We start from the raw sequence: 15,392 nt of genomic DNA, 5'->3' as shown, positions 1-15,392 counted from the left end.
TGCTGTTGTAAGCACATTTATTCCCCTTTTCATACTTCCCATCATAAGCCACTCACTGAAGGACAGTATGTGATGTTTTTTTTTTCAGATCTGTTGCATAGCTAACTTTAAACTTTGCACAACAAAATGGCCAATCTTCTACATTCTGGGAGATGTGGTGATAGTGCTCCTCCTATTGGATTAGAAGGAAGGAAGGAAAACACCTTGTGAGCATAGTTTTTGTTGTATTGTCACTAACTTTTGGGGAGTGACACTTGAGTAGGAAATGCAGGGCATTTCAGCAAGGGGAGAGCAAAGACAAGAAGAAGGGTTATTTTTGGAGGATTTAGGAAGATGTAAGTGGTAATGGAGAAAATCAACATATGGAGAGAATTCCACGGGGAAAGAACATAGCGACTGAAAAATCAAGTATAGGGAATGGGGTACAAGCAGTAATCTGGAGTCAGAGACATGGCCGAACAAGATTCCTCAAAAAACTTTGGAGCAAGATCATTTTAGGGTTTGCAGATGAGGATAAGAATCTTGGATAAAAGCAAAATACTACGGATGCTGAAAATCTGAAACAAAGACAAAAATAGCTAGAAAAACTCACCAAGTCTGACAGCATCTGTGAAGAGGAACACAGTTAACATTTCGAGTCCATATGACTCTTCATCAGAACTAAAGAGAAATAGAAATGAGGTGAAATATAAGCTGTTTAAGGGGGGTGGGACAGGTGGAGCTGGATAGAAGGCCAGTGATAGGTGGAGACAAAGGAGAGATTGCCAAAGATGTCAGAGACAAAAGGACAAAGGGATGTTGACGGTGGTGATATTAGCTAAAGGATGTGCTAATGGTGACATTAAGGGTAGAAAGCAGGATGAGCAAGTGACAGATGGCCCTAGCGGTGGTGGGGTGGGGGAAAGGGATCAAAATAGGCTAAAAAGTGGACCTTCTGCAGTTGCATGGGAAGGTGCCGTGGAAAGGGGTTGAGGTGTAGGGGGTGATGGAGGACTGGACCAGAGTGTCCCGGGACTGTTCCCTCCAGGACACCCTGGTCCACTCCTCTATCACCCCCTACACCTCAGCCCCCTCCCACGGCACCTTCCCATGGAACCACAGAAGTTGCACTTCCTTCAATTTAGTCTACTGCATTCGCAGCTCCCAATGCGGTCTCCTCTACATTGGAGAGACCAAACACAGACTGGGTGATCGCTTTGTGGAACACCTTCAGTCTGCCCCCAAGCATGACCCAGACCTCCCTGTCGCTTGCCATTTCAACACACCACCCTGCTCTCATGCCCACATATCCGTCCTTGGCCTGCTGCAATGTTCCAGTGAAGCTCGACACAAACTGGAGGAACAGCACCTCATCTTCCGACTAGGCACTTTACAGCCTGCCGGATTTAACATTGAGTTCAACAACTTCAGATCATGAACTCTCTCCTCCACCCCCGCCCCATTTCCGATCCCCTTTTTTCTAATAATTATTATATTTTTTCAATATATTTTTCTTTTCCCACCTATTTATATTATTATTTTTAAATTTATTTCCATCCATTGTTTTATCTCCACCTTTTAGCCTATTTCGATCCCTTCTCCCCACCCCACCCCCACTAGGGCTATCTGCTACTTGCTCATCCTGCTTTCTACCCTTAATGTCACCATTAGCACATCCTTTAGCTAATATCACCACCGTCAACACCCCTTTGACCTTTTGTTTATGACATCTTTGGCAACCTCTCCTTTGCCTCCACCTATCACTGGCCCTCTATCCAGCTCCACCTGTCCCACCCCTCTTAAACAGCTTGTATTTCACCTCATTGCTATAAGAATCTTGGAAGTTGACTCACTGGGGACAGGAAACAAATTGGAGTTTGGCACAGATGTGGTGAATGAATTGAACATTGTACAGGAAAAGGTATGGGCCACAGATTTGTGTGTGAACTATATATTCATGAAGGATGAAAGCAGCAAGCTGCCATGGAGAGAGTTGGACGAGCCGGTGCTTCAGGTAATGAAGACGTGTATTGGGATTTCAGCAGTGATAAGTTAGAGATAGAATCTTAGAAAAAAAACTGGATGTGGTTAGAAAGCTGGGTTCGGTATAAAGCATGATGTCAAACAAGGACATCACCAGATTTTTGCCCAAAAGGATAATTAGGGAAATTGCTAAGGGGGTATTTTTTTTTTAAAGAGCAGATTAGAGATGAAATGTGCTAGCCATACTTTTTGTGATTGATATTCACAAGAGATGCAACAACTTTTTCATGACGAGCAAACTCGGGAATAAATATTTTGCTGACTTTAGCTTCTGGTGATAAAAAAAGGGAATTGCATAGAAAAAGGAGAAAATTATCAAAGGTTGTAAAAGATATGCCAGGGTATCGGGGCAGAACATCAGTTTTTTTTTAGTCTTTTATTAGTTCACTTTAAATGATCCTTACATTCTCAAGTTTCTGTGGTAAAAGTTGTCTATTATGGCAGCTAGTTAGGCCAAGGGAATAAAATATTTTTCTAAAATTTGTTTGTGGAAATCATTGGCTAGGCCAGCATTTATCACTGATCCCTAATTACCATTGTTCTGAGGGCGTCTTTAAGAGTCTACCACATTACCTGGTCTGGAGTCACATGTAGACCAGACCAGGTAAGGACAACGGCTTTAATTCCAGATATTCATTGAATTCAAATTCCACCATCTGTCATGGTGGGATTTGAACCTGGGTCCCTAGAGCATTATCCTGGGCCTCTAGATTACCAGTCTAGTGACAATGCCACTATGCCACCACCTTCCCGCCACAAAGCAAAGGTTGAAACGGAAAAGCTGAAAGAAAATAATGATTTTTTTTTTGCATCTGCAATCAAACACATTAAAGCACTTAGCTTTAACCAAGTTCCTTCTACCTAAGTATAGTTTTTCTTCTGTTCACCAACTCCATGGATTCGTTCGGAACCTAAGGTAGAGAATACTGTTAGTGACATTATAACACAAAATGTTCGTCTACTTATAACCAATCCCTGTCCAAATAGAATGGGGATCTTAAATAACAGGAGGTGAAGGTATTTAGTACAAATACATTAGGGGGAGAATTTTCTCCCCGGCAGGCTGGTCGGGAGAGGGCTCAGAGTCGATCGCTGCCCACAATCGGCTCGCGCCGCCATTTTACGTGGGCGGGCCAATTAAGGCCTGCCCAGCTTGACACGCACCCGGAAGCACTGAGTGCTACCTGTGTGGACAGCAGGGGGACTGAGAGTTGGGGCCTGCGCTCTTTCGCGCTTGTGTGCGAAAGAGCGCAGAAATCTCCCTGAGGCAGCTCCGTGCCTCAGGGAGAATAATTTCATTATGAAAAATTGAAAACAAGAATTTTTAAAATTATTCAGATGTGTCCCCTCATGCGACAGTGTCACATGAGCTGGGACATGTTTCTGAATTTTGATAAAATCCTGCCCGTGGATGAGGTTTCATGAAAAATGTGAAGGCCGCCTAGGCTCTTCGCCTGCCTGCCAACCTTAAGGTTGGACGGGCAGCCCTGACAATCACCTCAGCTAGTTCACTAATGGCCTTAACAGACCTTTGACAGTTTGGTGGGCGCATAACCGACTCCAGTGCACACCCGCTGAACTGAAGATCCGAATGACGTGCAGTGATGTCGGGACACATGCCCGACGTCCGTCATTTTACGCGTTGGCATGCTGTTCCCGGCACCCCCCCACGCTCCGAACAGAAGATTCTGCTCTAAGTATTTGTATAACATCACTGGCAGACATTTCTACTCCTTTGTTGCTATATCTATTGAAGACTCTGAATGTTAGAAAATCAAATAATATGTTTTTCAATGTAATACAAGTTTTCTTTAAATAAAAACCACATATTTTGCAAAAATGGAAAGCCAATGAGTAGCACTTTAAGTGTCTCATGACATTCTATCATATTTCACAGGTGAAATTGAGAAACCCTGCACTGTGACTTTAAATGACGATACCATACACGAGGAAGACGAAGATCTAAGATTGGTGCTTGGAACTCCAAAGAGCGAGTCCCCATTTGGCGCTTCAGTTGGTGAAAAGAATGAAACAGTGATAAAAATCATGGATGGCGCAGACAGTGAGAAGCGTTATTGTGTAGTTTCAAAGTGAATTGGGTTTATTCTGTATTTCATGGACAGCATTAACAATCTTTGCTCTTTTGCCACAGAGGCTATTATTAAATTTGGGGAGACCAAATTCAGCATCAGTGAACCTAAAGAACCCGGGCAGATTGCAGTTGTAAAAATTCCAGTACTTCGCCTTGGAGACACTTCAAAAGTTTCTATTGTACGAGTCCACACAAAAGATGGTTCGGCAATCTCAGGAGAAGACTACCATCCCTTGTCAGAAGGTACCTGATTGCGCGAAGTAGTTCATAGTTTCCTGAAAGTCTAGTTGCGTCTTATGTTTCAGGTACTAACGCTAAATTTAAATCTGAAGTGCCCTGCAGCAAGGAGCCTTGGAGTAGACTGGAACATGATTCAACCTGTTTTGAGCACGGCTTTTGTGCATTTTGACAGTTATTTAGTGTGAAGAAAAGGTCTGGGAAGTGGCCAATGAGATTACTCGTGATAAAGAAGTAATAGAATGCCTGTTGTTTGCAGTGTAGTTTTAATTATAAGATGTATGTTGTAATTTAGGAAAATGGAGCGGAATCTTGTTGTTAGTATTTTTAGTTAAATTATTGACTGCTTTTGCACTGCCATACAATATCTTCCATCAGTCCTATATTTATCAGTTAGCTTTACAGGAGGGATTAATTCTAGTTTAAAATAAAAGGAACTGAAAATAGGCAGCCGTCCTGATGGAATACTGCCATAACTTTGGCCACACACTGGAACAGGATATGATGGATCTCTGTGTTCAACTGCAACTTGCTATTTTCGCTCAGAATTTAGTGTTTTCTTCTGTGGTGCAGAGTTGATAATCCTCGTGCAATGTATACCACTGTATAGATAACTTTATATTGAGTAACCTACCAATGCCTAGATCCAAAAAGGGCCATTGCAATCTATTTGGCTACTCCCAACATATGTAAAAATACCATACCATGACCTATCTCTAATAACCATCAATCAATTCCGTAAATAAAAAGTTGTCTAACTCCCTCCTCAACATTATCTGCTATCATTGTTTAATTGGCAACTTATCCTGGGTAATTACCTAAGAGAAAACATGTAAAAATGTGAATCTGCCTCATGTGAAATGTGAGATTGACTCACTGATTTAAGAATGTAATGTATTTTGCTGTATGTCCCTCCTAATAATAACACAACCCATTTGCTTAAAGGGACTTGCAACTAGTTCACTCTTTCTGATCATGAATCTCTTTCCTGCAAATTCACCAATGTCACCAGGTCAAGTGAATTGCGGAAAACCAAATCAGTATCAGCAACTTAGTGCCTTTAATATAGTTAAACTTCCTAAAGTGCTTCACAGGAGCATTACCAAACAAAATATGACACATAAGGAGATCTTGGAGCACATGATCAAACAGGTAGGTTTAAAGCATCATCTTAAAGGAGGAAAGGAAGGTAGAGAGGCTGAGATGTTTAGAGAGGGAATTCCAGTGCTTGGGCAACTGAAGGCACGGCCACGCATAGTGGAACTATTTATTTATTAATTTGTTTGTTCATGAGATGTGGGCCTCGCTGGCTAGGCCAGTATTTTTTTACCCATCCCTAACTGCCCTTGTTCAGAGGGCAAGTAAGAATCAAGCACATTGCTGTGGGTCTGGTGTCACATGTAGGCCAGACCAAGTAAGGAGGGTAGATGGATTTTTACAACAATGGTTTTGTGGTCAGCATCAGGCTTTTAATTCCAAATTTTTATTGAATTCAAATTTCACCATCTGCCATGGTGGGATTCAAAACTGGGTCCCCAGAGATTACCCTGGGTCTCTGGAATTTTAGTCCAGTGACAATGCCACTATGCCACCACCTCCCTTAGAAGCCAGGAATACAGAAGAGGCCAGATTTGGAAGAGTACAGAAATATCAAAAGGCTGTAGGACTAGAGGCCTTGGTGGGATTTAACAACAAGAGTGAGAATTTTTTGAGAAATGCCATTACTGACTAGAAGCCAATGGAGATCAACAAGTACACGGATGAGGGGTGAATTTGACTTGGTGTGAGCTAGGATACAGGCAGCAGGATACATGGTTTCAGGAGCAAATGACCTGATGCAACGATGAAATTAGGTGATGTTACTAAGGTGAAAGCAGACATTCTTGATGCTGGGACAGAAATGGGGCCAGAGCTTAACTCAGGGTCAAAAAGGATACCATGGTTGCAAACAGTCTGGTTGAACCTCAGACAGTAGCCAGGGAAAGGGATGGAGTCAGTGGCTAGGGAACAGCTATTTATAGTAACCACTATAAATTTTGCATGTTCACCCTGGCAAGGATTTCATAGTATTAAACCATTAGCTGCCTGAAATGATGGCATCTTTCCATTTATATTCCAGATAAAATTCTACAGTGCACTTTCCAATTGAATCTTTGTAACATTGTTAGAAACTTGGCATATTATTTGGAGTGTTAGCCTAAATATGGAAGTGATTCAACCCATTGTGCTGTACACTTGTGGTTCATTTGCTTGATTGATGTGATTCAAAGACATAATTCACTTTAATAATTAAGTCTTAACAGGCATCTAGGCTTTCACATAACTATCTCTCTAATCAGAGGGCCCTTTTATGGTCACAATACTTCCCTTGTCTGTCCTCCTCGTCCAAAAATAATGGCCTAGAAATTGAGTGGCTCAGTGCCTGATTTTTGGACACTAACCTTCCTATTAGGCTCTCAATATGGTGAGCAGGAAGTACCCACACATTTTCAACCAGAAGCATGCCACCCGCCATATTGAATGTAGATGTACTGGCAGCAGGAGCGCACATTCAGAAAGATTTGAATGTTGAATTAGTTCATTCAAATTAGGGTCCTGCTTGGCCTGTTTTCAAATGCCTCAGTGTTTCACTTGTCACATGCCAAATTCACCCTGCTCCATGTATCACCAACTGGCAGGAAAGCCCTCATACTCAGGGCCAGGGAGAGAAATCATGGGCCCTAGTGCTTCTCCTGTTTCCAGGCCCCTTATTCCACTCCCCTCACCACCATCTCCCCCTACCTTCCCCACCCCCCCACCCCCCACACCAGCCCTCTCCCTCAGTCATGCGTGATATTTTTTCCCCTTTTCAAGATTCACCAGTCAATTCACCAAACAATCAAAGAAAGGTCCTAATATAGTGATAACACCCATTGTGTGTTTGTGGTTACAAATGTCATCCGATATATATGCAGCGTGGGTCATTAATATTAAGAGCAGCAACAATATAATGCAATGTTAATTCGTGTACACCATGTAGGTGATCCCACCGCGACTATCAAACAAACCAGAGTACAAATTTTACTTCAACAGCAGCGTTCAATATTATTCATTTAACAGGAAAACATCCCATTAGTTATTTATAACAGTGTGCAGATGATAACACTAATTTTGGTGACTGCCTCAGCCCTCATTAACATGTTCTCCACTTTGCACCATATGGACACAGTGACAGTAAACTCATATTTGGGTGGAAGATTCAATACTTGCAATCCAGATAAACTGTGCAAGATCTTTTCCATTCTGTAGAAGAAGTAGAAGACTTGCTCCTGCCTGTTTGCATGATATTATGCAATATAATTTCATAGAAGGTGTGTAATTGGATTATATTTTATCAGTAATCTCACAGGGTAGAAAGATCAACTTACTCTTGAACAACAAAGAGGAATGATTGAACAACTTAGGTTTTCACGGTCAGTGAGAAGTGTTGGGGCCCCCAGGTGTCTCTGTGCGACACAACTTTTAAGAGGCCAGAGGACATAAAGACTAAATGGTTCACAATTGTATCTATGTTTTCTTGATCAGCAAGTCTGAAGACTTTGCCGATTGCTGCTTCTCACTACAATATATTTTAAATATCTACAATGCAACACAACTTTATAACAATATTTCAGCCCTCAAAATCTCATAAAAAGTACCAAAATAGGGTGGGATAATAGGTAAGTAGACAAAAGGACAAGATTGAAGTCGATGGAAAAGGCTCTTGAGAATCATATACAGTATAAAACAGGTTATTAATTCACTATGAGCCCAGTACGCACTCCTGTCCTGGCAATTTCACTCCACAAAGTCTGCTCACAGTAAACTACCATTACCAACAAAGTAAACAGAACTCCAGCCATGATTGCACTCTCTGTTTGCAAGCTAATTATAGATGACAAATATCATCTGACCCAACTCATCTCATCCATCCAGAATGACATACAAACATACTGATTAGGAGTAGGCCATTTGGCCCCTTGAGCCTGCTCTGCATTGCCTACATTATACCAGTGACTATGGCCTAGATTTTCACCAAATCGGGATGGCAGGCAGGTCCTGATTCAGATTTCCCGACCCCATTCCTGGGCTGCCTGATTTTTGGGAGTGTCTTCAAAGAGTACAGGCTGGTTCTTGTCAAAAGCCCAAATTCCGAACTCCTGACCTGGCTGGTTCCATTGGAGGGACAGGCATGCCCTACTGCTCTGCAATTTTCATGTAGTCGGGTCAGCTTTTTAAAGAGCCGTGGTTCACGGCCCCTCAAAGGAGTTGTGAACCCTAGTCTGCATGAATGGACCTTTTAAAAAGTAAGTTCAAAAGGTCCTCCTCATGCCTCTTAGGCCAAGTAACACCCCCCCTCCCCCATCAACCCACCCCCCCGCCCCCCCCTTGTCCACCCCTCATGCCCCCCCAAGCCCATTTACCCACTATACATTGTATAGAACCAATGAATGCTATAATGACACGTAGGATGTATTTTTAAAAAAACTTTTTAAAAAGTAATTCATTCATAACTTTCTATTATGTTGAAAGAAAATGTCATTTGGCACTTTTATTGGCTTGTAATAAATCATCCAGACCCTTTAAAGTATCATTAACAAAAACCTCAAACCCTTGACACCACTTAAAGTTGCATAAATAAACATTGTGAAATTGACAGCAGAGATCTGAGCCTGAGCTGTCAATCAAACAATGTTTTCTCTGGGGTATAGGTGTTTCAACAAACGTAATGGTTGTCTGGAGCCTTAGCCAAGCCTCATTATGTATGCATCTTGTATAGACCATTAACTATTTATAGTTCCATAGCTGCTTTGCAACAGTCACCATCCTTCATATGAAAGTCTATTTTAACAAGTATCAGCAGCAGGCTGATCCAATCCAATCCTGACTTCGCTAGCTATCCACATACACACTTTCCAGAAAGTGTCACTGGTTAGTGATCAAGAACAGGGACTTTAGCTGACTTTTCTGCTCAGTTTACAGTCAGTTGTGGCACAAGCTCTACTGCCCTTACTAAGATCACCAACTGAATACATAGGAATAGAAACTAGGGCCTTTCTGTGCTATATGGCTCATTTCTGTACTAACCAATGGATTTATCCAATAAACTGTCAAGAGTTTTGACTTATGGTGTTGCTACATTTTTCTCATTGCACTTTGATGCTCCATAGACAGTATTAGAGCAGGGGCTAGATTTTATGCTGCTCCACTGGTGGGTTTGAAGGTGGGGGGCCTGTAAAATTCAATGGGCGGCCTTCCCATGCCTCCCACCCACCCCTGACCTGTCTGAGGTTTTACAGAAACCAGGGGAATTATTGGCCACTTAAGGGCATCATCCTCCCCTTGTGGTAGCTTACTCGAAGCAAGAGGAGGCCCACATCATGCGGGAAGCCGAGCAGCAGGCTAGCGTTGGGCTTTGGAGGTGGGGGGGATGGGAGTTACCTCCTCTGGGTCTCCTGGGCCCATTGTAGGTACCGTCATTCAACATCGTCCTCCACCCCCCCTCGCCATCCTTCCCACAGCCTCTTGAACATTCACTCCCTCCACCAATGACACACAGTAGCAGCAGTGTGTACCATCTACAAGATACACTGCAGGAATTCACCAAGGCTCCTTCGACCGCACCTTCCAAATCCACAACCACTACCATCTAGAAAGACAAGGGCAGCAGATAGGTGGGAACACCACCACCTTGAAGTTCCCCTCCAAGTCACTCACCATCCTGACTTGGAAATATATCGCCGTTCCTTGACTGTCACTGGGTCAAAATCCTGGAACTCCCTTTCCAACAGCACTGTGCGTGTACCTACACCACATGGACCGCAGCGGTTCAAGAAGGCAGCTCACCACCACCTTCTCAAGGGCAACTACGGATGGGCAATAAATGCTGGCCCAGCCAGTGAAGCCCACATCCCGTGAATGAATAAAAAAAAATTAATGCTGCTCCCAGCCCCAGTTGAAAGGTTTAAGTGAGACAATACCCTAAGCCCTATTTAGTAAGCTAAAGTAGAGCAGATTACAAAATTGTGCCTTAGCTTTGACAAATTTAATGTATTTTAGAATGCTGATTAAATCTGGTAATATAAAACCTAAATCTTTCTATTGTTGCATTAAAAAAATGCTAAGTAAGTACTCAGCGTTGGGAGAAAATGAGTTTTCCGTGGTTTGAATGAAACTTTGCTGTCCTTTTAAGTGGTGATGTATATTGACTGTCCCTTCTTCATTAAGACTTTTTTTTAATTGCTTTCAGAAATTGAATTTAAGGAAGGTGAAACTCAGCACTTTGTGGAAGTTGAGGTGCTGTACGATGGAGTGAGAGAAATGCGAGAGGCCTTCACCGTCCACCTGAAACCCGATGAAAATATGGTGGCAGAAACTCAGGTACACACGCAGGAGAAAAGAATGCAACCTACTCAGCAATAGGTTTATTAAACAGACTTTAAAACATTAATAAAAGCCTCTAGTTTTGAGTGGTGCGAACTCACAGAGGGAAACACCATCTGCTACCTTAGGTTAAACCTAGTGCTGGACAAAGAAAGAGCATTGTCGCATTAGCAAGGTGTCCTTTTAACTCTGCATTCTGTCCTTCACACCCCCTTCCTCTGTTGTCTATGAGGAAAGTGGAGCATCTGCTTGTTCTTCTAAACAAGAGATTAGTTAATGACTTTATGTACTGTTGCACTGTTCCCAGACTTCTCGTTACTGTTGTCCCAGTGACCCCCCAAGGTAAGAATCCACAGTAAAAATGATCAAGACCGGCTCATTGCCACAGACAACACCATTCCTGTCCTGGATTTGTCCTGCTGGACCTCCTACAACAAGGTGCACAGCTCTATCACTGCCTGCCTGGCAATTAGCAACCTCTGGAGGAATTGCTCCTCGCAATGATTCCTTTGTGACCGAGACAGTCAGTTGGCATTGTAACAATTGTGGACAAGGGCCTTCCTCCTGCAATAATACCTCACTTCCTTAGCATCCAAACTTTTTTCTCATACTCGTCATCAGAATCCTCTTTGCCAGTGGTATTCCAAATGCTACACCCAATGTGCTAAGGGAAATGGTGCAACCATAGAATCCAAGTTCTCTTTAAAACATTACAGCAGCGATAAGCTTGAAAAATGTTCTTACCTCACTGATTAGTAGTCAGTTTATCATTTGCTATCCAGATCACTGCCTTACTTTTCAGATTTGAATGTTTGAAGCATTAATCTGCTAAATAGAAGACCAGTGTATATGACTAACACATGAATGCACAGACCTCAATGATATCACTTGCAAGTCATTATATTCTGATTTGAAGAGAAATACAAAATCCTTGAATCAACTCTCTGCTCCTGCATCCCTTTAGAATTGCACCCTTCATTTTATATTGCCTTTCCTCATTCTAGCAAAATGTTTCACTTCACACTTCTCTGCATTAAATCTCATCTGTCACTTGTCCACCAACCTGCCTGTGTGTCCTTGAAGTCTATCATTAGTCTATCATCTCACAGTTCACAATACCTCCCAGCTTTGTGCCATCTGTAACTTTTGAAATTGTGTCCTACACACCTAAGTCCCCGAGCTAACTTTGTATCCGTGCCGTCATTGTCACTTCTATTCCATAAACTTCAACTGTGCTTTAAAAAAACCCACATATTGAACCTGTTCCATATCATATCTTCTTTGAGGAGTGTTTGACTGTTTTGTACCGTTTCCAACAAATGTGCCCTACCTTGACCACAATCTCAAAAAAATACACCATTTTATTTCTGTATTGTAAAACTGCCTTTGATGTTGTATTGCTTTCCTTAGTGATATACTTCTGATACGTCTTTATGTTATTTCCCAGATAAGCAAAGCAATTGTATACATTGAGGAGATGAACAGCATGGCTGACGTCACATTCCCATCTGTCCCACAAGTTGTCTCGCTGCTTATATATGACGATACTTCCAGAGCAAAAGAAAACCCTAGTCCCCCAGCAGGCTATCCTGTTGTCTGTGTTACAGTACGTATCATCCAGCTAACATGACGGTGTTATTGTCAGAGTGATTAACTACATAACTTTTCATAATGGAGAATTTTCTCCCCGTCGGGCGGGCTGGGTGGGAGAGGGTGTAGGCGGGCGCGCAGCCGCCATTTTATGTGGGCGGGCCAATTAAGGCCCACCCAGCACGACGCGCACCCGGAAGCACTCAGCGCTATCTGTGCAGGTGGGGGTAGGAGGGAGAGTCAGGGCCTGCACTCTTGCGCACATGCGCGTGAAAGAGCACAGAAATCTCCCTGAGGCACAGAGCTGCCTCAGGGAGATTATTTTTATTATGAAAAATTGAAGTAAAGAAAAAAAAATTACTCAGACATGTCCTCTCATGTGACAGTGTCACACAAGCTGGAACATGTCAATGAATTTTAATAAAAAATTTTATTAAACTTATTAACCCTTCATGAAACCTCATCCCACCCATGGATGACGTTCCCATGTAAAATGCGAAGGCCGCCTGGGCTCTTCACCTGCCCACCAACATTAAGGCTGGATGGGCAGCCCTGTTTATGACTTTAATGAGGGGATTAATGGCCTTAACAGGCCTTTGACAGTTCGGCAGGTGCACAGCCGACTCCAGTACATGCCCACCGAACTGAAGATTGGAATGACGCACTGTGACATCCGGATGCACGCCCAATGTCACGTGTCATTTTACGCGTCAGCAACCAGAAGATTCAGGCCATAGTATCGTCATTGGACAATAAAGTTGCATGCTCGTTATGAGACCCAGAAAACTTGGCTGGGAATTTTAAGTTAGTGTGGAGTCATGATTGGAGGTGACTGGGCAAACAATTTGGCATCACCAGCCTCCATGCCAGTTCACTAACACAATCCCGCCCTGAGCAATTTTCAGTGAGGGTGGCTTAGGGTCAGATGGACAGGCAGCCAATTATTGATAATTACAGGCCCTATTATGGCCCAAACCCCATGCCAACAGGGACGTTCAGTCAACAATGTGGGCAGCCCGGGTCAGTATCGACCATGCCCAGGCCAACACTGTGGGATGAGGGTGGAAAGTGAGGGTGGATGGAGGACGATGGATAATGTAAGGGTACATCCCCCCTCCGTCCCGAGCCATAATAGTTGCCAGGCCACAGCAGCAGCCGCTGGCCGTCCACTGGATGGGTTGCCCCTCCAAGATTATGGCCAGGCAGCTGCATCGTTTTTAAGCAGTTAAAAAGACTTAGCTGACCTTTTCCCTCTTTCTTGCCATCTACGATCGGCAGCCCCCAACTCGACCAATGGGGCTGCCAATCACTGAATTCCGAAGGGCCTCCCATTGTCAGGTGCCTGCACCTGATTGGATGATGAACCCACTCCCCGGCCTCTAAGTGGCTGCAGCTTTGAAAATTGCGGTGGGCGTGTGTGAAGCAGGCTGTGCAGGGTCACACCCGCAATTAGCTCCATTTCCAGTTCCAGACCCCTGATTGAAAATCCAGCCCCTTAGGTCAAAAGTTCTGCCTTTGTGTTAAATTATAATTAAGTTAATGCCACATATTGCAACACAAAGGTAACTGCGCATCTTACATAACTCCTATTTCCCATTGAGAGCATTGGAGGAAAAGAAGCTGGGAGAATCAGCCATGCTATTTTGATCACAAAGTTTTTGAGAAGTCTTTGCCATTGGTATATTTTATAATGGGACCACATTATGTTCATATGACAGGACTAGTAATCCAGAAGCCTGGACTAGTGGTGTGGCAGAATTTTACAGCCCACCGTCAGCGGGGTTACATGTAGAATTCTGCTAGTATCCTTCCTGCTGCCTACCTGACCTGGCTGCAATCTGCAATTTTAAGTGGGGGAGTGGGAATGAGATGGTCCATGTGAGGTCTGGGGCCACCCACCCTTAAGGGCCCTTTTTCATTCATGGGATGTGGGCGTCGCTGACTGGCCAGCATTTATTGCCCATCCCTTGTTCAGAGGGCATTTAAGAGTCAACCACATTGGTGTGGGGTCTGGACAGGTAAGATAAGAATAGTAGATTTCCTTTTCTAAAGGGCATTAGTGAACAGTGGTTTCATGGTCATCAAATTGAATTCAAATTTCACCATCTGCCATGGTGGGATTCGAACCTGGGTCCCCAGAGCATTACCCTGGGTCGCTGGAATACTAGTCAGTGACAATACCACTGTGCCACCACCTCCCCTTAACCTTGTGGTCACTTAAGGGCCATATCCAGTCCGGTCACAATTTTCAGGCATTGCAGGGACATTGTGAAGTTCAGCAGGTTAGCTTGCTCGGGCCTTGGGTGGAAAGGGGGCGTGGGGCGCAAGGCGCCTCCCTCGCGAGCCTCCTTTTCCGATTGGGAATCTCTCCCATGGTCTGCCTCCCCCTCCCAGGAGCCTCCTCTACTTGCCTTTGGAACCTGACCTCCACCTCGCCCTTTGCTCCCGGCAGTGCTGCTGGGACTCGAGAGCTGCTGGCCAATCAGATTGGCCAGCAGCTGTGTGAGTCAGAGTTTCCTCCTGAGGCTGGGGTGGATGTCCCGCCTCCAGCCAATGAATAAGTGGCTGCAGGGTAGCCGTTTGAAGCGGAGGTGTGTTCCCCATCGCCTTTTTCGGTGTTTCAGCAGGAAACCTCACCATCCAAAAAAGTCCTTACCATGAGTTCAAATCCCACCACAGCAGCTAGGGCATTTAAATTCTGTTAATTAAATAAATCTGGAATGAAAAGCTAGTATCAGTGATGGTGACCATGAGACCCATCTGGTTCACTGGTGGCCTTTAGGGAAGGAAATCTGCTGTCCTTACCTGGCCTGGCCTACGTGTGATTTAAGAACCACAGCAATGTGGTTGACTCTTAACTGCCCTCTGAAATGCAAGCCACTCAGTTATGGGCAATTAGGGATGGGTAATGAATGTTGGCCTTGCCAGCGATGCCCACATCCTATGAATGACCTTTTAAATTTATCTTCGCCTGCCATGCTGCTCATCAATAGTGGAGCAGATGGCAGGATGTACAATAGCCCAGGAAATATGGACTGTGTTTGCTGGG

General features: G+C 43.8%; 1 protein-coding gene across 1 annotated transcript in view; it reads left to right on the top strand.

The window, feature by feature from the left end:
* LOC144682690 (FRAS1-related extracellular matrix protein 2-like) overlaps window positions 1-15,392 on the top strand; it is a 266,621-nt gene that overhangs the window by 206,700 nt on the left and 44,529 nt on the right. Inside the window, exons 10-13 of the mRNA XM_078545282.1 lie at window positions 3,920-4,084; window positions 4,175-4,357; window positions 10,620-10,750; window positions 12,201-12,359. Of these exons, the coding sequence (XP_078401408.1) occupies window positions 3,920-4,084; window positions 4,175-4,357; window positions 10,620-10,750; window positions 12,201-12,359 (638 nt within the window). The remainder of the gene's footprint in view (window positions 1-3,919; window positions 4,085-4,174; window positions 4,358-10,619; window positions 10,751-12,200; window positions 12,360-15,392) is intronic.

This window comes from Cetorhinus maximus, chromosome 7 (assembly GCF_964194155.1).
Source record: "Cetorhinus maximus chromosome 7, sCetMax3.hap1.1, whole genome shotgun sequence".
NCBI lineage: Eukaryota > Metazoa > Chordata > Chondrichthyes > Lamniformes > Cetorhinidae > Cetorhinus > Cetorhinus maximus.
The sequence above is the reverse complement of the archived record's forward strand: the minus strand, read 5'-3'. Positions and strand labels throughout refer to the sequence as shown.